We start from the raw sequence: 26,280 nt of genomic DNA, 5'->3' as shown, positions 1-26,280 counted from the left end.
TGGCCAACAGACATATGAAAAAATGCTTAACATCACTCAGCATTAGGGAAATACAAATCAAAAGCATGATGAGATACCACTTCACACCAGTCAGAATGGCTAAAATTAACAAGTCAGAAACAACAGATATTGGCAAAGATGTAGAGAAAGGGAACAATCCTACATTGTTGGTGGGAATGCAAGCTGGTGTGGTCACTCTGGAAAGCAGTATAGAGGTTCTTCAAAAAGTTGAAAATAGAGCTACCCTAAAACCCTGGGGCCTACTTAGCCAGAGCGACTCCATCTCGGTTAAACAGCCATTTGTTGTTTATGCAGTAAAACTTAAACTGACCCTGCCCCCCGCCACCAAGGGGAACTTACTTAAAAGCAAGTCTGGGAAACCAGTAAAATATGGTCGACCAGTCCCTGATAACAGAGTCCAAATACAAGGACGGGTCAGGTCAGGTGGAGACATCCAATCAGTAAAGCACACATACTATCTCCCTAACCACCAAAGAATGTAAACCCCACCTTTTGGGAGCCAAATTAGGGCGCTAAGTCTGACCAGAGTGATAGGTTAGTTCAAGCAGCTACTATAGGGTAAATTGTAATTCAATTGGTCACACGTGTGTGACCTAGCATGCCTATGCAACTTTCTCTGTGTATTACAATCTCATTGGCCAGGCTCAACCACATGACCTTTGCTCTATAAAAGCTAGTCTGTGAGGCTGGGGGTGGTCACTCTCTCTGTAAGAGACGGCTCCGGCCATTCGGTTTGATTCTTGGTGCTGGTGCAAAATAAAGCTTTGCTTGACCTTTGCATTGTATCAGTCTCACTCCTTTGATCAAGGACCCCATCATCAACAATCGCACTACTGGGAAAAATAACAATGTAGTGATCCAAAGGGGCACATGCACCCCCAAAGTTTATAGCAGCAATGTCCACAATAGACAACCTGTGGAAAGAGCCCAGATATCCATCGACTTTGAAGGTAAAAAATATGTGGTGTATATATATACAATGGAATATCACGCAGCTGTCAAAAAATGAAATCTTACCATTTGCAATGACATGGATGGAACTAGAGGGTATTATGCTAAGCAAAATAAGTCAATCAGAGAAAGATTATCATCATATGATCTCACTTATATGTGGAATTCAAGAAACAAAACAGAGGATCATAGGGTGAGAGAGGAAAAAAATAAAACAAGACAAAATCAGAGAGGGAGACCAACCATAAGAGACTCAATCATAGGAAACAAACTGAGGGTTCCTGTGGGGGAGGAGGCTGAAAGGATGGAGTAATTGGGTGACAGGCATTAAGGAGGGCACGAGATGTTATAAGCACTGGGTGTTATATAAGACTAATGAATCACTGACTTCTACCACTGAAACTAATAATACACTATATATTATTTAATTGAATTAAAAAATAAAAATAAAGGATGTTACAGTGCCCTGGAAGAAGCCCTCCACCCTTTCCCATGTGATAGGTAGATGACAAAAACCTGATTGGGTGACAGGTGCTTGGAAGGTTAAACAAATTAAAACAGAGCCAACAGGGGCGCCTGGGTGGCTCAGTGGGTTAGGCGGCTGCCTTCGGCTCAGGTCATGATCCCAGAGTCCTAGGATCGAGTCCCATATCGGGCTCTCTGCTCAGCAGGTAGCCTGCTTCTCCCGCTCTCCCTCTCTCTCTGCCTGCCTCTCTGCCTACTTGTGATCTCTGTCTGTCAAATAAACAAATAAAATCTTAAAAAAAAAAAACAACAACAGAGCCAACAGGCCCCTAAAATCCCTAGACTTAGAAAGTCTAGTGGCAACCCTCTTAGGTCCCCTACCTCTTCAGGAGCTCTGTATTATTGCTCAATAAACTTTGCTTTGTTGCCCACCACTCTCCATCTGGTCTACCTCTTCATTCTTTATGTGGCGTGACCAAGAACCACGGAAACCGAAGGAAAAGAAATCTTGCAGCATGTCCCCTCGGACATTTCAAGCACTCCATTAAAAACATAACCTAAGCTAATTTGGCTATTCTAAAAAATGATATGATTATGTTATTAAGTATACATTCAGTATAAATATCAATATGAAATTCCAGTATTTTAAAACAAATTCAATTTAGGGACTTAAATATCAGGGGATCATCTATATTTAAATGCAGGTGTATTGGAGTCATTGCTTGACTTGGGTTGTTGGCTGTTTCTGTATACGAAGTAAAACATTAACTTCCTGAATTTTTGCAACAAGTAGAAGTAGTGCAGGCTACCAGCAATTTTGAGAGCAAGAAAAATGAAGCTCCCCGTTTTTGTAGTAGATGCATTTACAGCAAAAGCATTTTGTGGGAATCCGGCTGCTGTTTGCCTCCTAGAAAATGTAAGTACTTGGTTTTGAGGTGCAGTACCTGAAATTCTAGATTCATATTGAGCCAACTATTTCCTACCAAAAAAAAAAAAAAAAAAAAAATCAGACCCACCTGTTTGTCTTTGGTTTGTGTTCTTTGTCAAATGATATCAGCAACGTTCATGTCTGAGAGTTGATTTTGACCAAACTGATGACAGTGCCTGTGCACAGACAGACGCTCTAAGTCTGGAAAAAGAAAGATTTACGTAAGGAAGAACTAAAGCCAATTAAAAAACAAAACAAAACAGAGGACTCTTTGTTAGCCATCGGGTTTTTATTGAGTGAGCACCAAATGTGAAGGCGAAGGAAATTAGGTGAGTTTTATGTGAATGGACATAGCTGATTCTATATTTAACATAAAAATTTTAGCTGAGTATCTTTAACCTTACCTATTTCAGACAATTAGAAATTCTTCTCAGGACCAAGCAAAAAACATTTTGCAAGGAATTAAGTTATTAAGTAGAAGGAAGTACTTAAGCTCTAATACAGGGAGAATTCTGTTTCCTGAAAGTCTCATTTTAAAGATGGCTTTTGAGGGGCACCCGAGTGGCTCAGTTGGTTAAGTGTCTGACTCTTGATCTCAGCTCGGGTCTTGATCTCAGGGTCATGAGTTCAAGCCGTGGTGGGACTCCATGAAAAAAAAAAAGGCTTTTGATTAGGATAAGTATTAACAGAATAGTTAAATATTCATTGACCTTCAGTGCTTTGTGTTTCTACCTGGCTATTAGGAAACAAGCTAAGGAGCCCTTCCACTCAGAGAAGTTAGTTCAAGAGTAGACTATCTGAGAATTATTCCAGAAACACAGTAAGCAATTGATGATTTTAAGTAAGTTTTCTAATTTGGGCAAAGTATGTGCCGGGGACTTCAAGTGGAGTGAATGTCAACCTGCACATGAAAATCACCCAAGGTGGGGTGCCTGGGTGGATCAGTGGGTTAAGGCCTTTGCCTTCGGCTCGGGTCATTGTCCCAGGGTCCTGGGATCGAACCCCGAATCGGGCTCTCTGCTCAGCAGGGAGCCTGCTTCCTCCTCTTTCTCTCTCTGCCTGCCTCTCTGCCTAATTGTGATCTCTCTGTGTCAAGTAAATAAATAGGATCTTAAAAAAAAAAAAAAAAAAGAAAAACCACCCAAGGAGCTTTAAAATTCCTTCGCCAGAATCTCTGGAGGTGGGACCCAGGCAGCACTGTTTTTTTAAAGTTCCCCAAGTGATTGTAGTGTGCTCTCAAGATGATGAACGCCTGGGGTTTTACTGAGATGGGTGAGTATTGTTGGTTGAGTCCTTGTACACTTATTTGTCCCTCAAGCAGAGCAGCAAAATGGTGATGAAGAGTCCTCATCTCACCTTAAGAATACATTCATTATGCAACTTTGCAGCTGGCATTTTCCTACCATAAAATACGGAAAGTAATAAAGTTAATAGGCTTTATCAAGTAACACAAGAGCTTGGGAAGATTAGTGAGAGAATGATTAACAAGCAAATTCTAAATCGTGAACGTTCTTTAGAAACAAGCTGGCAAACAACTTCATGTCAAGGAATTGTGGAAATGACTGAAATTGCTTGTCAAGAGTCTTAGAATCTTTGTTGCATGTCTCCATGTAGTATTCTTGAAGAGTTCTGAAAATAGTTTCAAGGGATTTACATACTCAGTTTTCACCAGATGACAAGAATTAGCATTATTCTTCAACTTACTCCTCTTACTTCCAGTACACTCACTGCACACCAGAGCCTTTTTCTCTCTCTCTTCAAATATATTTTATACATTATTTATGTATTTGGAAAAGCTAGGATGCAAAAATTTAAGCAAAGAACTTAGCATAGTTCAGAGTGATCTGCCTCAGTAAGAATGGAAGAAAGAAAAAGAAAATAAGGAAGTCCATGATTCAGGGCTGCTTCTAAAAAGTATTCCAATTCACTGCCAGGCTTTGGATCTATGATACCAGGCTAATTTGGTGGCCTGTCAGGGACAACTGAATAGATAATCAAAAGAATACTTTGCTAGTTTCAGATTCTGTGGATGTGAGAATTCTGTTCTCCTGGAAGCTAATTTGGCACTTTCCCTAATTCAAAATCAATAAAAATTCTAGTGGAAGCATAAACTCGTGGCTTATGCCCTTAGATTCTTTGACCCATGGCTGGACACACCTAGAGAGAACACAAGTAAACTCAGGAAAATATCAGAGACAAACAAGCGCTAAACCTTATAATGTTGCCCACAGTTCAGCAGGTGTTAGCCTATCATTACCGTACTCTACAAATATTTATCGACATCTACCACAAGCCACACTTTGGGGTAGGGAGGAAGTACAAAGATTAGTAAGTTGGCCTGCCCCTGAGGTGCTCAAAGTCTAGTGAGAGAAAAAGACATGTAAATCCAATCATTATCAAATAGTTAACCACAGAGGCTAAAAGATCTAATGGACATCTAGGTTCTTTCCATACTTTGGCTATTGTGGACATTGCTGCTATAAACATTTGGGCGCACATGTCCCCAGATGTCCATCAACAGATGAATGGATAAAGAAGATGTGGGGTATTATACAATGGAAAACTATGCAGCCATCAAAAGAAATGAAATCTTGCCATTTGAAACGACCTGGATGGAACTAGAGGGTATTATGCTAAGGGAAATAAGTCAATCAGAGAAAGGCAATTATCATATGATCCCTCTGATATGAGGAATTTGAGAGGCAGGGCAGGGAGTTGTGGGGGGGTAGGGAAGGAAAAAATGAAACAAGATGAGATTGGGAGGGAGACAAATCGTAAGAGACTCACAAAACAAACAGGTGGCTGGGGAGTGAGGGGTAGGAATAGGGTGGCTGGGTTATGGACATTGGGGAGGGTATGGTGAGTGCTGTGAAATGTGTAAGCTTGATGATTCACAGACCTGTACCCCTGGGGCAAATAATTCATTATATGTTAATAAAGAAAATAAAGATGTGAATTAAAAAATAAATTTAAAAAAGATCTAATGGAACGAGGTTCAATAGGGACTCAGGAGAACAGAACAGTGTTGGATTTTACAAAGGAGAAACTACTTCAGATTTTAAGTTAAGGGCTTCAAAGAAGTATTCCTTTTTTGTTTTGTTTTATTTCAAATTATTAAAAAATTTGACTTAGTTGAAACTAATCACCAAAAAACAAACAAACAAATAAACCAAAAAACCAAACCAAACCCCAAAACAAAAACAACAACAAAAAAACGCGATGGGCAGACTAAAGAGAAGGCAATTGCATTTTGATCTGTTTGAATACTTGCAAAAAAGACCTTCCTACTTCTTCTTCTCCTTTTCTTTGATAAAAAGACTTCTGGAAGGAAAGGAAAGGAAAAAATTCTGGGTGGCAATATTCCAAGAGTTTCTAGAATATTCTAAAGTTTGTTTTGTTTTCTTTCTTAGACAAATCCATTTTTAAAATTTTCACATGAGTAACTTATAACACTGTACATTAGCTGAAAATAAAAACAGATTAAGAGCTAAATGGAACATGGAACAGATATTTGAAAAAAATATTTAAAACCTTATAAAATTGATGGTGTCCTCAAGTGCCTGACAATCAATTTGACAATAAAGATCATGTCAAGGCATGGAGAATGTGTAGAAACAATGTTTTTAAAAAGATTTTTTAGGGGTGCCTGGGTGGCTCAGTCTTTAAGGATCTGACCTTCGGCTCAGGTCATGGTCCTGGGATCCTGGGATCGAGCCCCACATTGGGCTCCCTGCTTGGCGGGAAGCCTACTTTCCCTCCCCCACTCCCCTTGCTTGTGTTCCCTCTCTTGCTGTGTCTCTCTCTGTCAAATAAATAAATAAAATCTTAAAAAAGAAAAAAAAGATTTTTTAGAGGAGGAGGGGCAGTGGGGGAGAGAGAGAGAATCTTAGCAGGCTCAGCATAGAGCCCAAAGCAGGGCTCGATCTCACAATCCTGAGATCATGACCTGAGCTGAAATCAAGAGATGGACGCTTAACCGACTGAGCCAACTGGGTGCTCCTAGAAACAAAATTTGAAAGAAAAACATTTTATTTATTTGAGGGAAAGAGAGAGAGAGAAAGCTGGAGGGAGAGGGAGAGAAGATCTGAAGCAAATACCACACTGAGCATAGAGCCTGATGTGGGACTCTGTCCCACAACTGTGAGATCATGACCTGAGCAGATATCAAGAGCTGGATGCTCAACCAACTGAGTCACAAGGCATCCCCAGAAACAATATTTTAAAAAATGAAATAGATATATTACTTTGACAGCTGTGTAGAAACTGCAGGAACTCATGACTAACTACTTGAATAGGTCAGAGGGCTGGGGTAGTGCTAAGAGGTGATAGGTTGTTTATAATTCTGTCAACGAGCTTTTTTTAAATTTTTTAAAAAGATTTTATTTATTTATCTGAGAGAGAGAGAGAGAGAGAGACAGAGCACAAGCAGGGGGAGGGGCAGAGGGAGAAGCAGGTTCTCTGGTGAGCAGGGAGCCCGATGTGGGGCTCAATCCTGGGACTCTGGGATCATGACCTGAGCCGAAGGCAGACACCCAATGACTGAGCCACCCAGGCACCCCAACCAGCTTCAATCAGTGAAAGTAACATAACAATAGGGTAGAGAGCCCATATTTTATTCTTAATATTCTTTTTTTTTTAAAGATTATTTATTTGACAGACAGAGATCACAAGTAGGCAGAGAGGCAGGCAGAGAGAAAGGAGGAAGCAGGCTCCCTGCTGAGCAGAGAGCCTGATGTGGGGCTCAATCCCAGGACCCCGGGATCATGACCTGAGCTGAAGGCAGAGGCTTTAATCCACTGAGCCACCCAGGCGCCCTTATTCTTCATATTCTAACAAAGCCTCAAGTTGTTTTGTTTTGCTGTTCTTGCTGCTGTGTGTATGTGTTTATGTATATGTAGGTGTATGTTTAGGGTGAGGTTTCTCAACAGCGGCAGTGTTGATATTCTGGACTGGGTAGTTCTTTGCTGTGTGAGGCGGTCATGGGCAATGTTGGTATCCTTGGGCTCTGCCCACTAGATGGCAGCAGTCTTCCCTTCTCCCCCTGTTATGAAAATTAAAAACTGCCCCCCAGTTGAGAACCACTGTGTCAGAGGATCTTTCCTAAAGATTGTATGTATGTATGTATTTAGCATGAGCAAGGCAAGAGGCAGAGGGAGAGAGAGAATCTTCAAGCAGACTCAGTACTGGGCGTGAAACCTGATGCGTGGCTTGATCTCAGGACCTGAGATCATGACCTGACTGGAAACCAAGGGTTGGACGCTTAACCAGCTGGGCCACTCAGGCACCCCTCAGGAAATCTTTTCCAAACACCAGTTTATTCTTGGGTTTTCCTGTTACAATTATCCATAAAAACAACTTTGCCGTGTGCCTAGTGTATGCATTTATTCCAATTCAGCGGGCATTTACTGACCATGTACCATGTGCTGAACACTACCAGGATCAAATATAATATTCACATCTATGCATTTTTATTCTTTGAAACACTAACCCAATCATTTCCAGAGACAGCAAGGAGGACTGGCTTTGCAGTTTTAGAGGAATGCCTAGTTTTAGTTTCTAAACTACTCGCTGTTCCAGTTTTCCTGGTTAAATTTAGAGGGTAACAAGAGCCTTTAAAAAAAAAAAAAGGTTTCTTTGCAGCTTGGTGTGCTATGTATTTAAGGAAAAATGAATATATAGAAGTACTGTGTTTAGTTTGTGCTTTAACTCATTTGGGAACGCTTATGATGCAATGGCCATTTCCAAACTTGGTGCCCTTCCTTGGAGGATCATTGGCTCTGTGTGCCTACACTGAGTCAGAGGCTTCTGTGGTTTTTAGGGGGTTCCAAAGTCATATCTCATTTTTATGCCCAGAAAAGGCACGGTGAAGAGTGCAGAGATTTTTCTAGGGCATTGAAATGTTTTCTCTTGTCTAGTATTTGAGGGAAAAGAGCAATGCAAGGGAGGAGGAGATTCTGATGTAGGAATTTCTGCTTCACTGGCTTCTAGAACATAACCCTCAGCTTTGGGAGTATTAACTTCAGGTAAGTTCAGCCAGATACTGTGCTAAATTGATTTTTTAAAAAATATTTTATTTATTTGAGAGAGAGAGAGAGAGACAGAGAGGGAACACAAGCAGGGGGAGTAGGAGTGGGAGAAGCAGGCTCCCCGCAGAGCAGGGAGCCTGATGCGGGGCTCCATCCCAGGACCCTGGGATCATGACCTAAGCTGAAGGCAGACGCTTAACGCCTGAGCCAGCCAGGTGCCCCTGATTTTTATATGCTATCTCATTTTACCCTTACATCTACTCTGAGAGAAGGTCTTTTTTTTTTTTTTTTTTTTTTGGACTAGGCTCCACACTAGGTGTGGAGCCCAATGCAGAGCTTGAACTCATGACCCTGAGATTAAGAGTCAGGTGCTCAGGGGCGCCTGAGTGGCTCAGTGGGTTGGGCCTCTGCCTTCGGCTCGGGTCATGATCTCGGTGTCCCGGGATTGAGCCCTGCATTGGGCTCTCTGCTCGGTGGGGAGCCTGCTTCCCCCTCTCTCTCTGCCTGCTTGTGATCTCTGTCTGTCAAATAAATAAAATCTTAAAAAAAAAAAAAAAGAATCAGGTGCTCAACCGACTAAGCCACTCAGGCACCCCTAAGATTAGGTCTTATTATTATCATCACCCCCATTTTACAGATGAGAAGACAGAGGAAGAGGAGGGTTAAGTAATTACCCAAGGGGCTGACTTCAGGATCCTACCACAGGTCTGCGTGACTGCAGATCCCATCATGCTTTTAACCCATCATGCTTACTACCAGATTAGCTGTCCTCCCCTTTTAATCTCCCATGGTCCCCCTTATTTCCCAGTTGGTAGCATGCGTTGCTCTTGTTGTAATTCATTCAATGCCTGTCTTCCTCACTAGACTGCACATTCTTTGACATCTTAACCTATTCTAACTTATTCCATGACACATGGCTTAGCACATGAGAGACACTAAATAGCTATCTTTTGAGTGAAAGTAAATCTATTAATTGAATTATAGCAAGATCTCTTTCTAAGACTTCTAGTTAACAACTACTGATCTTTTATTTCAGTGGTGAGTTGGGCTGGGCAGGTTGTGCAAAGAGAGTACGAGCTTTGCGTTCTATGATGGGGCTGGAGATACGAGACACCCAGAAGAATCATCAGGAACAACTGAAGACAGCCTACAGTTTGAGTGCTGCATTGTACAGACATCACTTCAAAATAGGAAATCCAAGTGCTTCAGAAGGAATCTTCCCTTTCTTCCTGCATCATTTAGAACTTTCCATACCAAGTGCTTTTCCTCTGCTGGGATCTACCTACAGAAGAGGGACAAATGAACAAGGACAGATAACAGGACAGTCATGTTTAGGCTGTCATATTTCCAAGCTGCCACAAGATGGGAGTATTTTAAAACTTTGCTCTGATTTTCTGATCATTAATGTTTGTGGGCCATATGGTGATGAAACCTCAGTGTCCCTAGGCAGCACACTGGAAGTCAGAAAAACAAACATAATTTTTTATGTTTGCTCTGTCTTTGCTGTCGGAAATTTGATTCATGAGATTGCCAAAGGGAAATGGATATTAAAGCAAGATGAAAAAATTATTGAAACAAAAATTCATTTTTTTGCATGACTGCAGTCTCCTGTTTCTCCAGCTCCCAAAGCTGAAGCAACTTTAGTCTTCTGATGATTCACTATTATCTTGACCTTTGGTTCCAGTGTAGAAATTTGGCTGCCTGTCATGCATATCAAGGATGGCTACCACCAAACTTTCTGCAGTGTCTCTGGTCCTTCAGGCAAATAGCAAGTGAAGGGGCACCTGGGTGGCTCAGTGGGTTAAAGCCTCTGCCTTCAGCTCAGGTCATGATCTCAGGGTCCTGGGATCGAGCCCCACATCGGACTCTCTGCTCAGCAGGGAGCCTGCTTCCTCCTCTCTCTCTGCCTGCCTCTCTGCCTACTTGTGATCTCTGTCTGTCAAAAATAAATAAAATCTTAAAAAAAAAAATAGCAAGTGAATTTTAGGTGTCCTGGGGCAGAAAATACAGTTACAGAAATTCAAACTTGTAATTGGTACAATACGCCAAGGTAGAGAGGACAGAAGAGCTGATGGTCAGTGAAGTGTGCATTCTAGCCAATGTGCCAAAAAGCCCATTTGCAAAGAAACCATTAACAACTGACAGTGAGCTTGGCTACAATGTGGGATGCTTTAATGCTTTTGAGACTCTTGTCCTAAAGGTGGAGGGAAGCAAAAAACAAGAAAAGGAAGGACGAGGATAGGGAGTGTGGCCAGATCAGAGGAAGGCCTGGCAGGCACTGCAGGTTCTTACAACCACGGCAACAAATCCAGAGAGACCAACACAAGATTTGTTTATCACCCCTTCCATCCCCACCGAAGCTTGTGATTGCACACTCTGCAGTAGGGACTTAGTTGGCTCCCACTTTCTCTCAGGGGTCATTAGCCCAGGCACGTGGACCAGTTTCCACACAGAAAATTCAATGAGCCAGGAGGAGTGCTTCTGAATATCGTTGCCTTGTTGGCTGGGATGCCCAGCAGACCCAGCCCATCTACTCAGGGGGGGATGACTCACTCTCCAGGCCCCAGGCGTGACACATGCTACTTCATTCCCACCATCCTGGTTCTCCTTACCTCGGCTCACAGAACCTCAGAGTGTCAAAGATTTAACAGAAGGAGAACAGAAGCGAGGTCAAGTGACTTGCCCAAGAAGTATCCCCAACACAAAACTCTTTGCCCATATTTTCCTGTCCAGCTCACCCAAATATGCTCTTTTTCTAAGTCCACATCTGAAGACCTAGAGTGGTTGTTTTTTTTTTTTTTAAGATTTTATTTATTGATTTGACAGAGAGAGACACAGCGTGAGAGGGAACACAAGCAGGGGAACTAAGGTAGGGAAAGCGGGCTTCCCGACAAGCAGGGAGCCCAATGCAGGGCTCTCAATACGGGGCTCAATCCCAGGACCCTGAGATCATGACCTGAGCCAAAGGCAGACACTTAACAACTGAGCCACTCAGGTGCCCCTAAAGTCCTAGAGTATTTATTGTCAAAAATCTATGTGTCTCAATTACACACTCTCTGGTGTTGCTCCCTGTTGTTTTCTGATTCCCTACAAGATACTAAGCCCCTTGAAAATGGGGTCATATTGTATCCAAGAGGGCTGCTCAAACTTTAACCACTTAGAAATCCAGTTAAAAAAAAAAAAAAAAGGAAATTCTAACTTAGAAGGTGGAGGGGGGAGCTGAAACTCTGTATTTCTAACACATTCCCTCGGTAGTGGGACTGGCCTAGCAGAGCACTTGGTAATTGACTGATTGCAGCTTTCCTTTAGAAATGCTGGGGGAATCCATCTCATCTGATAGACATTGGTTTTCTGGTCTGCAGTGTGCAGGGATAATAATAGTTTGTCTTTGTTATGGGGAGGCAGAGTGGTGTGGCTGCTTAAAGCATGGGTTTTGAGCTACTTGAAATAAAAGCTAACATTTTCCAAGTACTTGCTGTGTGTTGGGCACTGTGATGAGCACTTTATTCGCATTATAAGATTTAATCTTTTGAAAGAAAAATGTTAAGTAAAACACAAATCATTGTGTTTGGATTTCAGACACTACATATCAATTTCTTAAGTCATTTCTCTCTCTCTAGGACTCCACAGCTTCTGTAGATTTTGAAGACAGTGCCCCTTTAAGAAAAGCTTAGTAAGTCTGCTAGGATCTTTATACCAGCTGATAGTTTAAAAAAATGACTGATTTGTCACAATAACCACGGTTTTGTGCCTTATATGAGGTACATGGAACATGTTTCAAAAGAATGTGAATCAACTAAAAGATAATGGGTGCTTAACTTGATAAGTCAGTTAAGTGAATTTTGAATTTATCAGTATAAAGTTATAAATCTTATTTCTGGGTTTGGGGGGCTCAAGAATAGTAAATTTGGCCAAAGCAAAAATACATTCATCTTGAGACTTCTTTAGAATTCAAAATCTAACTAGCGAGTATTTGTTGATTAAAAATTTGATTTTCATTCTCTAAAGGAAAACTCATGTTTCTGAATCATTTTTTTTTCTTGAGTTAAGAAGAATGTGTGTGCATGTATATATATGTATTCGTGTGTCTTCACAGGAACTTTTCCACCTAAGTACTGTTGTCCTCGTTTTAAAGGTGTGGAACTGAGACTCCATGAGATTAAATGACTTGCCTGCTTTTGCACTGCTACTAGGACCTGACCCAGGATATAAATTCACATTATTTTCTTAATCATTTATTTTGAAAAATTTAGAACTTAAAGAAAAGTTTTGAGAACGGTACAATGAACATCCATATACCTTTCCTCTAGATTCACTGGCTGTTACCATTAACAAAGCCCACATTCTTAACCATTCTTCCATTTATTCGGCATATTGTGACTTTAGGATAGTATACAACCTCTCTGGGTTTGATTTCTTTATATGCATGTGGACAAAAATATTTATTTTGAGAGTTTTAAAGATGAAGATGAAGAGATGAAGAAGAGAGTTTTAAAGATGAACTGGCTGGCTCAGTTGGTAGAACATATTACCCTTGATCTCAGGGTCATGAGTTCAAGCCCCATTTTGAGCATAGAGCTTACACATACAAAACAAGTAAAAATGAGGATGTAGAGAATAATATATTCTTCCAGCAAATGTTTATTGAGCTCCTACCATTCTGGGATGAGTATAAGGTATAAGTAAAAAACAAACAAACAAGATAGTACATTGTATGCCCTCATAAACTCAGATGTTGGGGGATGGATAGTGAAGGGACACAGTGGGTAAATTCAGGTGGTTTAAGCATTGGGAGAAGACAAAGCCCTTAGACAGAGTACTCTGGAAGGCTTCCTGGAGGAGGTGAACTCTAGCCTGAGGCCTGACTCATAAAAGGGAGTGAACCCTGTATAGATGGGAGCAGAATGGGCCAGCCTACCCAGCGTGGATACTGAAGATCTTTTTATTCAACAAGAAAGGGAGATTGTGGTTTTTCCTTTGTGGAGATTGTTTAGAGGAGAACACAATCTCTCAGGTAGACTTAGATAAAAGACAGGGCTGGCCAATAGGTTTTTGAGAGTCTTATCTAGCTTTGACATCTACAGCTCTTCATAGAGTGCTACAAGCATAGATTTCCGAGAAACAATCTTTATAAAAGTGTCTTGACTTCCTTGGCAATTATTTTCTTTTAGGCAAGTAACTTTTAACATTCATAAGCTGTGTTATTAACTAATGGCAGTTGCTGTCCAAGGAAGTCTGATTTGTGTTTCTGGAGGCTCAATAAATTTTTGTTTCCAATTTAGAAATTGGATGAAGACATGCATCAAAAAATTGCAAGAGAAATGAACCTCTCTGAAACCGCTTTTATCCGAAAACTGCACCCCACTGACAACTTTACACAAAGTAAATATGCCTTTTTTTTTTTTTTTAAGCCATTCTTGCACGGTACCAGAAGCTGCTTTTCCAGTGGGGGAATAGTATTACAGAGAGATGCCCATTGACTATTTGCATGTAGACAGGAAAGAAGGTGGGGAGATTCTGATTTGGTTTTCAGTTCATCCGGGGGAGTAGGTGTGGGGTAATTTGAATGTTTCAGCTCTAGATCTGGCATCGGGGAGCCTTAGGGTGCTGGCCTCGGCTTTACTCCTCCTTCACAATGCGTTTCAGCTATTAATCATGCTAGGGAAATATTTAGAAAAGAATAAGAAAAATGAAATTTTGTGACCCACTTGTATGAGAATGATCTTGTCTCTCTTTGGCTTTTCCTCCTTCGAAAGGTTCCTGCTTCGGATTAAGGTGGTTTACACCGGCGAGTGAGGTTCCCCTATGCGGCCACGCCACCCTGGCTTCTGCGGCTGTGCTGTTCAACAAAATAAGTAACATGATTTTCTTTTATGAACCTATCACTGAGCAAATAGCAAGTATTTTTTTTTTTTTAATTCTCATTCTTTGTGATGAATCAAAGTTACTGGTATCAAGACATTACAGAGTCCTTCCTATTCATGCCATTCAGGACGCTGAAACAGATACAGTTTCCCGAAACTCTGGCCTTTCTGATTATGTGCCAGGCCTACTGGAGAGCTCTGGTCGTTGTTCCCTAGAATGCCATTTTGTTTTTGTAAGGACCTATTTAATCAGAGGCTTCCATTAAGGTTAAACAACAACCTTGTTGTTTAACCCTTAAACTGTCCCTGCTCCCCTTCCCTGAGGGGACTGACTTAAAAACAAGTCCCAAAAACCAGTCCCAGGTTTCGTCCCAGACAAAGCCCAGAAACAAGGGTGGGTCAGGCCAGGTGGAGACATCCATCAGTTGGGGGTTGCATACTGTCTCCCTGGTTACCAAGGAGTATGGGCTCCGCCCTTTGGGAGCCTTTTGGGCACCAATTCTAACCAAGGTGTGATAGGCTAGGTCAAATGTCTACTATAGGGTAAATTATAATTCAACTGGTCACCTAGCATCACTGTGCAGCTTTCTCTGTGTGTTATAATTTCACTGGCCACCTGTGCGTGGCCAGGCCCAACTACATGGCCTTTGCCCTTAAAAGCTAGTCTGTGAAACAGAGAAAGGTTGTTTTCTCTGTAAGAGGCGTGGCCCTGGCCGGTCAGTTTGATTCTTGATGCTTGGCGCAAAATAAAGCTTTGCTTGACCTTCGTTTTATATCAGTCTCGCTCCTTTAACCACGGACCCATTTTTGGGGGGCATAACATTTTGAATAGGAGCTGTCTAAGGCACATTTTGCTCCAAGTGTGTCCCCACCCACACTGAGATTCATTTCACAAGAGCCGCTGCTGCTGCTTCTTTTTCTCTTTCTTCTTCTTCTGCTTCTGCTTCTTCTTTTAAAGTAAACTCTATGCTCAACGTGGGGTTTGAACTCACGACCCCAGAGTCACATGCTCTGTGGGCCGAACTAGCCAGGAGCTTCTTGACTCTGATGTTTAAAGATCCATGAGCCGCAGCTGGATACACGTCCCTTGTGAAGAGACGATGCTGTACCTCAGTCCTACCAGTTTTCATCTTCGTTACATTTAGTGTAATAGAGATCAGGGCTCTGTGGGAATGAGGCAGAGAAGAGATGCCTAGAAATGCCCTAGAACTGGGGATGGAAACAGCCATGAATGGGTGTAGACAACAAAGAGAGGCTTAAGTGAGGAAATAAACAAGATGATGTGACAGAGGGTGACAGCGGGGAGAGCGGCGTTGGAAAAGGAGGTTCTCCTTTTTACATAGATGGGGGGGTAGGGGGAGGTGTTACAGGGCAAGTTCCCCTGGGAAGCACACTGCATGCTGGGAGAAGTGCGGGCAGTGTTCTTGGGGTCAGTATTGGCAGGGGAGTAAGGGAAAGCAGAATAGAACAGAGGGACATGTTGAACTACAAAGTGGTAGCAACAAAGAAAGGCCTAGGCCAAATCCACAGGGAGAGCTGAAGCTGTGAAGATCCTTCAAGTACTATAGTTCCAAAAGAAGCAAAGGTGCAGGCCTTTATACCTTCCGTTGACCTGCCTCCAATGCCCACAAAAGCAGCCTGACTTTAGGGAATGTAGCTCTGCTCACCCAAGGGCGATTCATAGAGTGGGACTCAGCTGAGCTGTCAGTCCCCCATACCCCTGGCAGCTGGGGCAGGGCTGTGTGAAGGGGGAGACAATCACGTCTTCAGGTTGCATCTGAGAGCAGGTGCCTCCTTCAATGCATGCATCTGTCTTTCCTTGCCTCACCTAGTCCTGGCCTTCAGAGGGAAGGTTGAGATGCTGGACAGCAGCATCCACCAGAGAAGGGGATCTTCAGGCTGAAGAATATCAAGCCACGTGTGCAAAGAATTCGAGTGGGAGGAGGACTATTGGGGCAGAGGCAGCAGCAAATGCAAGGATGTAATTGGTAAACCTGGAGTGGCTGGAGTTTCAGGGTGGGGGGACTGGCAGGAGGTAACACTGAGGCCATGCTACCATATAGCCCATTATATGTCTTAACAGGATAATTTTCGTTTCTGTGGATAAGGGACTAAAATGAGAGCAGGAAAATACCCTGAAATATTGCTTAGGAACTCAGTCTTGAAAAAGATTTTACTGGGGCGCCTGGGTGGTTCAGTGGGTTAAAGCCTCTGCCCTCTGCCTTCAGCTCAGGTCATGATCTCAGGGTCCTGGGATCGAGCCCCACATCGGGCTCTCTGCTCAGCAGGGAGGCTGCTTCCCCCCTCCCCCCACCTGCCTCTCTGCCTACTTGTGATCTCTGTCTGTCAAATAAAAAAAAAAAAATCTTGGGGCGCCTGGGTGGCTCAGTGGAGTAAGCCGCTGCCTTCGGCTCGGGTCATGGTCTCAGGGTCCTGGGATCGAGCCCCGCATCGGGCTCTCTGCTCCGCGGGGAGCCTGCTTCCTCCTCTCTCTCTGCCTCTCTCTCTGCCTGCCTCTCTGCCTACTTGTGATCTCTCTCTCTGTCAAATAAATAAATAAAATCTTAAAAAAAAATCTTGAAAAAGATTTTACTGAAGTTGGATTGCGTGCCTTTTGAAAACCCCACAGTGTTTGGTGTGAGGCAGAGATTTGGAATAATAGCCTTCAGATCAATCCCCCCCCACCTGGAGTGGTCTTAAGTTTCGATAAGATAAACTAAGAACAAATGCTTTGCAGATAATGATGTCTTCCACCAATTATAATGAGAAAAATTAAACTCTGGGTTTTAAAGTATACATTTTATAGTCAGTGAAAGTTAACCAACAATGCCAAATTTCCTTACCTTTTAGATATGTTTACGTTTACAGAAATATGAAGGAGGAGAAAAGAATTAGGTCACAGATCTTTGTTTTCACTAAAAATGTTACCCACACTGAGGTAGGTAAGTGGGCCAAGTTGTATCAGTAACATGAAGGACTAGTATACCAGCATTTGTGGTCCAATCTTTAAATAAAAAATTTATGTGTAGCTTGGTTTATTTATGGTAAGCTTGATTTTGTTTCTAGTAGCCTGTCCTTCATAATTTGTGTGTTCTATTTATCATCCCCTTGGCATATTTTAGACTAGTATTATTTGTAACAATCTAGTATTGTAGATGGATACTTAAAAATCTGCTTTAGAAAACACTATTACATCCCTATGAAGTGGGTTTAATTATTGCCCCATTTTATTGATGAGGAAATTGAGGCTTAAGGAGCTTAAATAATTTGCTCAAGGGCACAGTTAGTGTAAAGGAGCTGGCATTTGAAGCAGTTCCAATCAGATACATTCTTGGTTCTCAAGTGAGAATCTGTGGGGGGGCTATCTCTACACTGGACCCCAGTAACCCAAACCTGAACCTCTCCTTTTTTTTTTTAATATTTTATTTATTTATTTGACAGAAAGAGAGATCACAAGTAGGCAGAGAGGCAGGCAGAGAGAGAGGGAGAAACAGGCTCCCCACTGAGCAGAGAGCCCGATGTGGGGCTTGATCCTAGGACCCTGAGATCATGACCTGAGCCGAAGGCAGAGGCTTAAACCACTGAGCCACCCAAGTGCCCCAACCTGAACCTCTCCTTACAGGAAAAGGCAACACTGCCAGGGAATCTAAGACAATGCAATAGTGATCAAAACAGATGTGCAAATCTATGACAAAGTTTATTTCCTTATTTCTTGTTTTCCTTTCCTTGACAAAGTAAGACTTTTCTTTTTTTTTTTTTTGTCCAGAAAATGTGAATAACATTCTAACCTTTGTCACTCTGAGTGGGGAACTGAAGGCTAGAAGAGCAGAGGACAGTATTATCTTGGATCTACCTCTTTATCCTGCCCACCCCCAGGTCAGCTCTTTCTAACTATTGCAATGAGCCGTGTTGACCGACTGCTCATGTACCTTACAATGGTCTTGTCTTTTTTCCCCATCTAGGACTTCCAAGAAGTGGAGGACTTGATAAAGGTTGGTGAAAAGAATTAAACCTAAGCTCTTGTGATTTGGTCATTTGTTGTTTGAACACAAAAATTCAGTACCATTTGGGGGTGCCTGAGTGGCTCAGTCAATTAAGTGTCTACCTTCGGCTCAGGACATGATCCCGGGGTCCTGGAATCGAGTCCCGCATCAGGCTCCCTGCTCTGTGGGGAGCCTTCTTCTCCTTCTGCCTCTTTCTCTCTCTGTCTCTCATGAATAAATAAGTAAAATCTTTAAAAAAAAAAAGGGTTCAGTACCATATGACCCCCAAAATAGGCCTTCTATTGGTATAAGTGGTCCAGTCTAAGCTTGGATGAAAAGTGCACGGTACATTTGAAGTGTGAATTTTAAAGTTGAATCTGTTTGGTCAGAGGCTTGAGCAGTTATCCCTGGAATTTCATTGCCAGCATTACCCTTCATGAAGGAAAGGGGAGGAGAGACTGCTGTGCAGTGGGCTGAGCGCAAAGGCAGTGGAAACTGCTGGGCAGGGCAGCCCCGATTTCTGTGGTGGAGAAGGACGTTGAGGTGAGGGGCTGTGGTTTGATGGAGGCAGGCAGGAGAGCGTGGGCAACTTGACAGAGAAGGCAAGATTCATAGCCTGGCTTCCTCAAGAGGTCTAGGAAGGGGTGGGTCTTCATAACTTTCATAACGATCCTGCTAATGAACATTTTTGAGAGTTGCCCTGGACAGTACCAGGTGCTAGGTTTTCATATGCACTATCTCACTTAACACGGTTGCCAGGTCAGGTGGGCACTACTATCGTCCCATGGAGATTCCAGGGGACTCAAGCAGCCTTGCATGACCCCGTTCTTAGTCTGTAGAGAAAGAAGGGCCCGGTTAGGGCCAGGGCAAGGGCTGCAGTGAGAAAACCAGTTCTCACTAAATGGCCTGTTGTGGGTACCACTGGGGTGTTTCTCAGTGAATGTTCAACTACAGCATTTATGATCTCGTTAGGGTCTTGCATTATCTATGTTTTCCAAGAGTAGAAGCAAGTGTTACAGATTCTGATTTCACACTCAGCCTCATCTATGGCCTGGGGTTTGAAAGACAAGCCAAGTTTATAAATGAACTGCTTTAAGCATGATGGAAAATATTCATAGTATAGATGTTCATGGAAGAAAGAACTTAACGTGGTGTCTCTAAGCCTCAGGGTCAGCATTTGTAAAGTGGGGATGCTAAAAAGGGTTGTTTCTCCTGAGTATTGTTATTTTGTGTTCCTGGAAATTGGCCATAAGATTCTCAGCTGAGAATCAGACTTTCAGATTGACATCAGAACTCATGCAGAGGAGGGCTGAATGACCCCTTGCAGAAGCTAAAAGGCCCCAAGAACAGATGGGATCTGGCTGCAAGAGTTTCCATTTCCAGAGGGAGGGAACTTGTTCAGCTGTGGTCACAGGGACAGACAGCCAAGTCACCACCCAAAGCAGAGGGAGTCTTGGCTTTGGGACCCCGAACATCTTAGTTCCTGAAGAAGGTTCAAGAACCTGAAAGCAACCTAATGATAGCCAGACAACTACTGTGTAATTCTCATCAGCTCTGAGTACAGCCAGTGGTGGTGCCAAATGACTTGGAGGGGCTTCCCCGCTCAACAGCCCTCTCAGCTCTCCAAGTCAAAGTTCTAGGATGTTCTCCACAGACAAAGTTCTAGGATGTGAGCAAGATTATGTGCAGTCTCAGGTAAAGTGTGGATGCCAGAATCTTTAGGAAATGTTGCTATGTTACTGATGTGCAGCCTACGATCAAAATGAAAACACTGGTTGCCAAGCAGAGCAGTGTTAAGATGGGTGTGCTAGTCCCCAGTTCCATTCAGACTGCTGGCCCTGAGTCCTTGCCATGTAGAATCTTCTAGTTACTGGTGCTGGGACTCCACATGTATTTCATTTAATCCTTGCAGCAATGCTAAGAGGTGGGCCTGAGGCCCCATTTCTACAGACAGTAGATTCAGTGATTCAGAGCTTTGACTCCAGGGCCCCTCAGATCTGGGTCAAGGCATGTGGGTGTGTGTGTGTGTGTGTGTGTCCCTGTCCCTGGGCCTCTCTAAGTCTTCTTCCTTATTTGTGAGGAAAATATCCATTTGAAGGATTAGCATGTTGAGGCCCACAGTAACCCCTGTGAACAATGCCTGTCTTCAGCTCTCAGAGGGTGAGTTCAACCCCCTTAAAGGTCTTTGGTCTCCAGAAAATTGGCCTTTCCTGGGCAACACCTTGAGTTCTGAAACTGAACAAACCTCTTGGGATCAGGGACATTGGGTGTGCCTGGCACACAGAAGATGCTCATGAGAGATTGTTCCCCATACAGAAGATCAATGATTTGACCCAGGGCACACTCCTGAGGAGTTTTTGGTCTGTCTCCACAGACTGCCATAGGTGATACACGGGTCCAAGACATCCGCTATTCTCCAGATACCCGAAAACTCCTTGTCCGACTCAGTGATACTTACAAGAGGTAAACAAAATTTTTGGCTTCGGCAGCACTTTGGGGAGGGCTGGGAACCCAGGTTTATAGCACTGTCTTTGTCTGGCTGTGCTAGGTCCAGTCAAACCATGGTTTATGCAGAGACTTGTTCCCAGAGAGGAAGATAATTCTACTTGCTCTCTCCTCTCGTCCTGCTGAGCCATTTGGGCAAAAGCTGCACCCTCGCTGGCTTTACAGAGTCTGTGTAGTGGTCTGTGAGATGGGTTTGTCCTAATTCATCCCACTTATGAACCAGGTCATTCCTGGAGAACCTGAAGGTGAACACACAGGATCTGCCGCAAGTGGAAAACACAGGGAAGGTGAAAGGACTCATTCTCACCCTTAAAGGAGAGCCCGGAGGGCAGATCCAAGCATTTGACTTTTACTCCAGATATTTTGCACCGTGGGTTGGTGTGGCTGAAGACCCCGTAACAGGTACTTTTTGACTTGGGTCCTGGGGAGGGTTCAACAGTGGAGGAAGGTATAAAAATAGCTCTTTAAGTGCCCTTCACAAGACCTTTCAGGTTGTTTGGGTTTTGGGCTGTTTTTGTTTCCCTTTCTGCCCCTGCCCTATTCCTTCACCGAAGTCTCCTGTGGAAAACTACAGAACAAAGGAGGCAGTATAGCAGGGTTAAACCTTCACACCCCACAGCCTGGGTTTGCAGTCTTCGGCCTAGCTGTTGACCTTGGGCCAATAACTTAACCTTTTAAAGTTTCTATTCCCCTTGTTGTGATGAATCACTGAATTCTACTCCTGAAACCAATATTACACTGCATGTTAACTAACTAGAATTTAAATAAAAACTAAAAAAAAAAAAAAAGTTTCTATTCCCTCTTCTATAAAGTATGAGTAATACTTCATAGGGTTATATAAAAACAATGCATGGTAAATGCTTAACACAGTACTTGGCACATGATAAATGCCCAATAACTATTAGCTATTTTAATAATAATGGCAGAACTTGTTCCCTGAACCAACACTTCCAGATCTGCCGTTTGCAAAATTCAGGGGCTGATGTCCTCTAGAGTCACAAAGCCTTTTTTTTTTTTTTTCCAATGACCAGTCTGCGTGATCATTGAAACATAAGTAAGATTTATTTTCTGAAGGATAAATTCCTGGGTTGTTGGTGGGAAATACAGGCAGGACTAGCTTTCCCAGACCTGCCTGCAAAGTGGGTGGGATGGGTTTGGGAACATGGTTATTCAAGATCTACCCGCCAGAAGCAGAGGGATGAAATCAAAGATGTGCAAGAAGGTGAAGCTTCCTCCTTTCATCCTCGTAGAAATGAGTGGGCTGAGCAGAAAAAGGGAGGGGGGAGGCTTGGTGGAGGAGGTTGGCGGATGTGACAATGGCCAGGGCAAAAGGAGGGTGGGAGAAAACTTTGAAGCTCCTGCTCTGAACAGAAGACAGAGGCTGGGATGGTTTCAGGACTTTGACCTAGTTCACTCTCTTAGAAACAAAACACATGAAACTCAAAGCTCAGAAAAGCACCTTTCTTAAAGACTCAGGAAAATGCCCAATGACATCCAAATAGTACACCTTGACCCTTTCCCAAAGAAAAGAAGTTTCTAGTGGATTTACACATGCACGGCTGCTTCACAAAGATTTTAACTGGTACAGAGAGCAAGTGTTTTCCCCTGTAATAATGCTTTTCTAAAGTGGGAAGGTCTTTGAGCAGTCATGATCAACAATCTCAGCTTGTTTGAGACTGAGGGATTTCTCAGCATATAGGACCTTTGGTGCTAAAACCAGGATAGTCTTGGGTGAACCGGGATGACTGGTCACCCTAGGTGGACCTCCCATGATCTTTAGTAAGTTTTCCTGAATAAAACCCATCCTTGTCTCTCCCAAAGACTCTTCTGCCAGTTATTACTTTAAATTTTGTTTCTTCATTTTAAAAATCTATTCACTGATCTAAAACAAGGGCACAGTCAAATGAAAAAAAAAAAAAAGAACCTCACTAAAAGAAAGTTTTTTTGGTACTAAAAGCCTAAAAATGTTGGCTTGGTGGAAAATTTAACCTATTGTCAGAGTTCCCAGTATTCCTTATATAAACATCCTAGGAGGAAGGAGATATTTCCCTTGAAAGATTAGAGAAAGATTTAGGTGGAGCCCTTGGTCATCCTACCATGGGCTGACAATGAACTGATAGATAGGATAAGAATTAAAACCTCCATTTAACTAATTCAAAAGATATATGCACCACAGTGTACCATATGTAGCCAAGATGTGGAGGCAACCCAAATGTCCATCAACAGATAAATGGATAAAGAAGATGTGATGTGTGTATATACACATAGCCACACACACACACACACACACACACACACTAGAATATTATGCAGCCATAAAAAAAGAATGAGATTTTTGCGATTTGTGACAACATGGATGGACCTAGAGGTATTATGCTAGGTGAAATGTCAGATTGAGGAAGACAAATACCATATGATTTCACTCATGCGTGGGATCTAAAAAGCAAAACAAACGAATAAACAGAAACCAGAATCAGACCTATAAATACAGAGAACAAACTGATGATTCCAAGAGGGAAGAGGGTTTAGGGGATCAGTGGGAAGGGTGAAGGGGAGTGGGAGGTATAGGCTTCCAGTTATGGAATGAATAAGCCACAGGAATTAAAGGCACCGCACAGTCAATGATATTGTAATAACATTGTATGGTGACGAAGGGTAGCTGTACTTGCGTGAGCAAAGTGAAACATAGTTTAATCACTCTGTTATACACCTGAAACTTATGTAACATTGTGTGTCAACTAGACTCAAATGAAAACATTAGGAGAAAAGACCCTGCAGTTTAATTTGGTCTTCAGAAAGTGTAAAACATAGCAGATACACTATTTGGAGAAACTTCTCTATAAATTCTGTGTTTTCCTTTCTATGTCCATTCATAATTCCACACTCTGCTGTGGCCATGACCAACATCATGACCAAGTCATCTAAGGTTTAGTCAGACTGGATAGTTGGTTGTAACTGCTTATAAATTTACCACAATGTCACCCCTGTTTTTGTACCATAATTTTTCACTTCTTTTAAGGGTCGGCACATGCTGTTCTCAGCAGCTACTGGTCTGAGCAACTGGGGAAGAAAGACATGCATGGTAGGGCATTTTTTTGTATTTTTTTTTTCATTAAAAAAAATATTTGCTAACTTTAGCTAGCATTCCTTCTCATATGTATTATTGATTTGAAGATGTAATAAAATGTCCTATATCACCCATATGAAAACAAAAGATTTACATTCCTTCACTCTGAATCCTCTACTCAGAACATTTTCCACCCCTGTCCCTCCCAACCCACAGACACACTTCTAAATACAGTAAGTGCCCAAGAAGTGTTTGTTGAATGAAATTAACTGGCTGTATAACTTTGGCCCAGTGAGGTTGCTTAGACCATGAAAAATTGAGATGGGATGATCACCAAAGATCCTTATTGCCATTGCTAGTCACTGGATTGAATCAAACAAATTGCTTTTGAACCAAGTCCCCTAATGACTTGGGCGAGGGGAGAGAGGAAATAGATTGCAGCCAATGGAGGCCCAATAGTCAAAGTAGTAATCTGACCCTCCAGGAAGGAGGTCTTATGTAATGGAAGGGTCAGGCCTCTGTGACCCTCATTTGGGGATACCAGGTTGGCCCGTCTTTCTTTGGTGAGCCTAGTTACTCTCCTACACACTGAACTCCAGGAAGGCAGAGGTTGTGCCTCTTGTTTGCCTGACATGTGTGGCTGCTTGATTAAAGCACATGGGTGAACAAGCTCCCTTTGTCCTTCAGATCTGGAAAGATGGAGCTCTCTGTGGAGGGTCAAGATCACCTCTCTTTATCTTTTGAGATTTCTATTCCATGCCTCTCCTAGACAGAAGTGGGGAGGAAGCTATAGGCGGGGTGTGTCTGGGACATTACAGGAAGTGACAGAGGAGATGACTCAGGAGAGAAGATGTGGGACTGTGTGGTTTGTGGCTCAAATTGCATTTATGGTACCATAGTCCTCAGAAAAACAGGGCAGGCTGGGCAGTGCTATGGACAGAGGAAGGAATACATTCTTTCCACTGAGCTGGGAGGGTTTTGGAGCTTATAAGAAGAGGTCTTTAATTATGCCCTGTGAATTAGAAAGGGTGAAAATGAACAATATTAATTTATGACTTGTTTTATGTTTCCTTTAGCCTTTCAGTGTTCCCGCCGAGGAGGAGAACTGGAGATTTCACTGCGTTCCGATGGACGGGTTGACATTAGGGGAGGCACTGCTGTTGTTTTAGAGGGCACTTTGACAGCCTAGAGATGGTTGTGGTTCGATGCTGCGATTTTCGAATAACTAAGTATTTTCTGCATAAAAGGAAATGCAGGGGCGCCTGGGTGGCTCACTCGTTAAGCCTTGAGCGTCTGCTTTCGGCCTGGGTCACCATCCCAGGGTTCTGGGTTGGAGCCGGGCACAGGGCTCCCTGCTCAGTGGGAAGCCTGCTTCTCCCTCTCCCACTCCCCCTGCTTGTGTTTCCTCTCTGGCTGTCTGTCTCTCTCTGTCAAATAAATAAAATCTTAAAAAAAAAAATAAAAAGAAATGTAAGTGGCTGCCTTTACCAAATTTGCACAGCTGTTCAGTTCACCCACAGGTTAGAAATAGAAAAATGAAGACATATTAATGGAAATTTCATCATGCTTCCTGACTAATTACTTAATGGAGTTTTGGCTCTGCCCGTGAGTGTATTTGACATAGAAGTAACCAGTAACAAAGAATAATGTTGTCACCTTCGATTATGACTACCAATCACAGAATGAAGAACACGTTTAAGAGGAGTAAGATCAAACCATTTAAGCTTAGGTGTGAATATCTGATAGACTATTTTGTAGACATTAAAAAGACCCAATAACTATGTGGAAATATTGAAAAAATATCTCATGACATAATACTAAGAAAGGGAGTTGGACTACAAAATGTTAGCAAAGTTATGTCTATGGAAAATATGAATGTATATTGACAGAGATGGGGCATGGAGATAGAAAGGTGACAGCTGTATGTATGTGTATCTGTCTGTGGGGGGTAATATTGGGAGTCATTTTAATGTACCTAAGAAATTACTTGACTTACCAGAAAATACTCATGTTCAATAACTAAAAATCGGGACATATAACAGAATAACCAAAAACCCAGAAATTTCAAAAAAGTGTATGTGTATTAGTGTAATACACATTTTATCAGTGATAAAATTTAACACTAAAAGCAATATAATATCTTTATCTTGATACATAGTTTTAGAGTGATGTCTTAGAAAACATTCTTCTCTTAATCTTAGTAAATATTAAGGTTAATAAAATTGGTTCTAACATATTTTCAATTCAGTTAAATGTATAATGTTGAATATCTGTAACTGACTTTGGGATGGGGACTTTTTCAAGACATTAACAGGGTTTTTTAAGGTGATCTCATTGATGGCAATTCTCAGCCATCTCAAAAAACTGCAAGCTAATCAGTTAGAAATTCCAGTAGTGTCTCAATTTTTTGTGACCTTACTGCTACCACATTTTCTATTTTTATTTATTTTCGCTAAGGCATGTGACAATG

General features: G+C 42.3%; 1 protein-coding gene across 1 annotated transcript; it reads left to right on the top strand.

The window, feature by feature from the left end:
• Positions 1–2,220: 2,220 nt before the first annotated feature.
• PBLD (phenazine biosynthesis like protein domain containing) lies at positions 2,221–25,208 on the top strand. The gene is made up of 9 exons (XM_046027180.1): positions 2,221–2,353; positions 13,674–13,773; positions 14,148–14,246; positions 18,022–18,131; positions 18,218–18,247; positions 20,613–20,701; positions 20,967–21,145; positions 23,763–23,825; positions 24,887–25,208. Exons 1-9 carry the CDS (start codon positions 2,270–2,272, stop codon positions 24,997–24,999), a joined length of 867 nt encoding a protein of 288 aa, XP_045883136.1. The 5' UTR covers positions 2,221–2,269; the 3' UTR covers positions 25,000–25,208.
• The last annotated feature ends 1,072 nt before the right edge of the window (positions 25,209–26,280 follow it).

Source organism: Meles meles, chromosome 13, assembly GCF_922984935.1.
Source record: "Meles meles chromosome 13, mMelMel3.1 paternal haplotype, whole genome shotgun sequence".
Taxonomy (NCBI): Eukaryota; Metazoa; Chordata; class Mammalia; order Carnivora; family Mustelidae; genus Meles; species Meles meles.
The sequence above is the reverse complement of the archived record's forward strand: the minus strand, read 5'-3'. Positions and strand labels throughout refer to the sequence as shown.

Bases quoted from the DNA above. Each gene is read 5' to 3' on its own strand.
- PBLD (XM_046027180.1), top strand. From the start codon at position 2,270: ATGAAGCTCCCCGTTTTTGTAGTAGATGCATTTACAGCAAAAGCATTT. The intron at 13,774-14,147 runs GTAAATATGCCT...CTCCTTCGAAAG, and splicing joins CACTGACAACTTTACACAAA to GTTCCTGCTTCGGATTAAGG. The intron at 18,248-20,612 runs GTTGGTGAAAAG...CTGTCTCCACAG, and splicing joins AAGTGGAGGACTTGATAAAG to ACTGCCATAGGTGATACACG.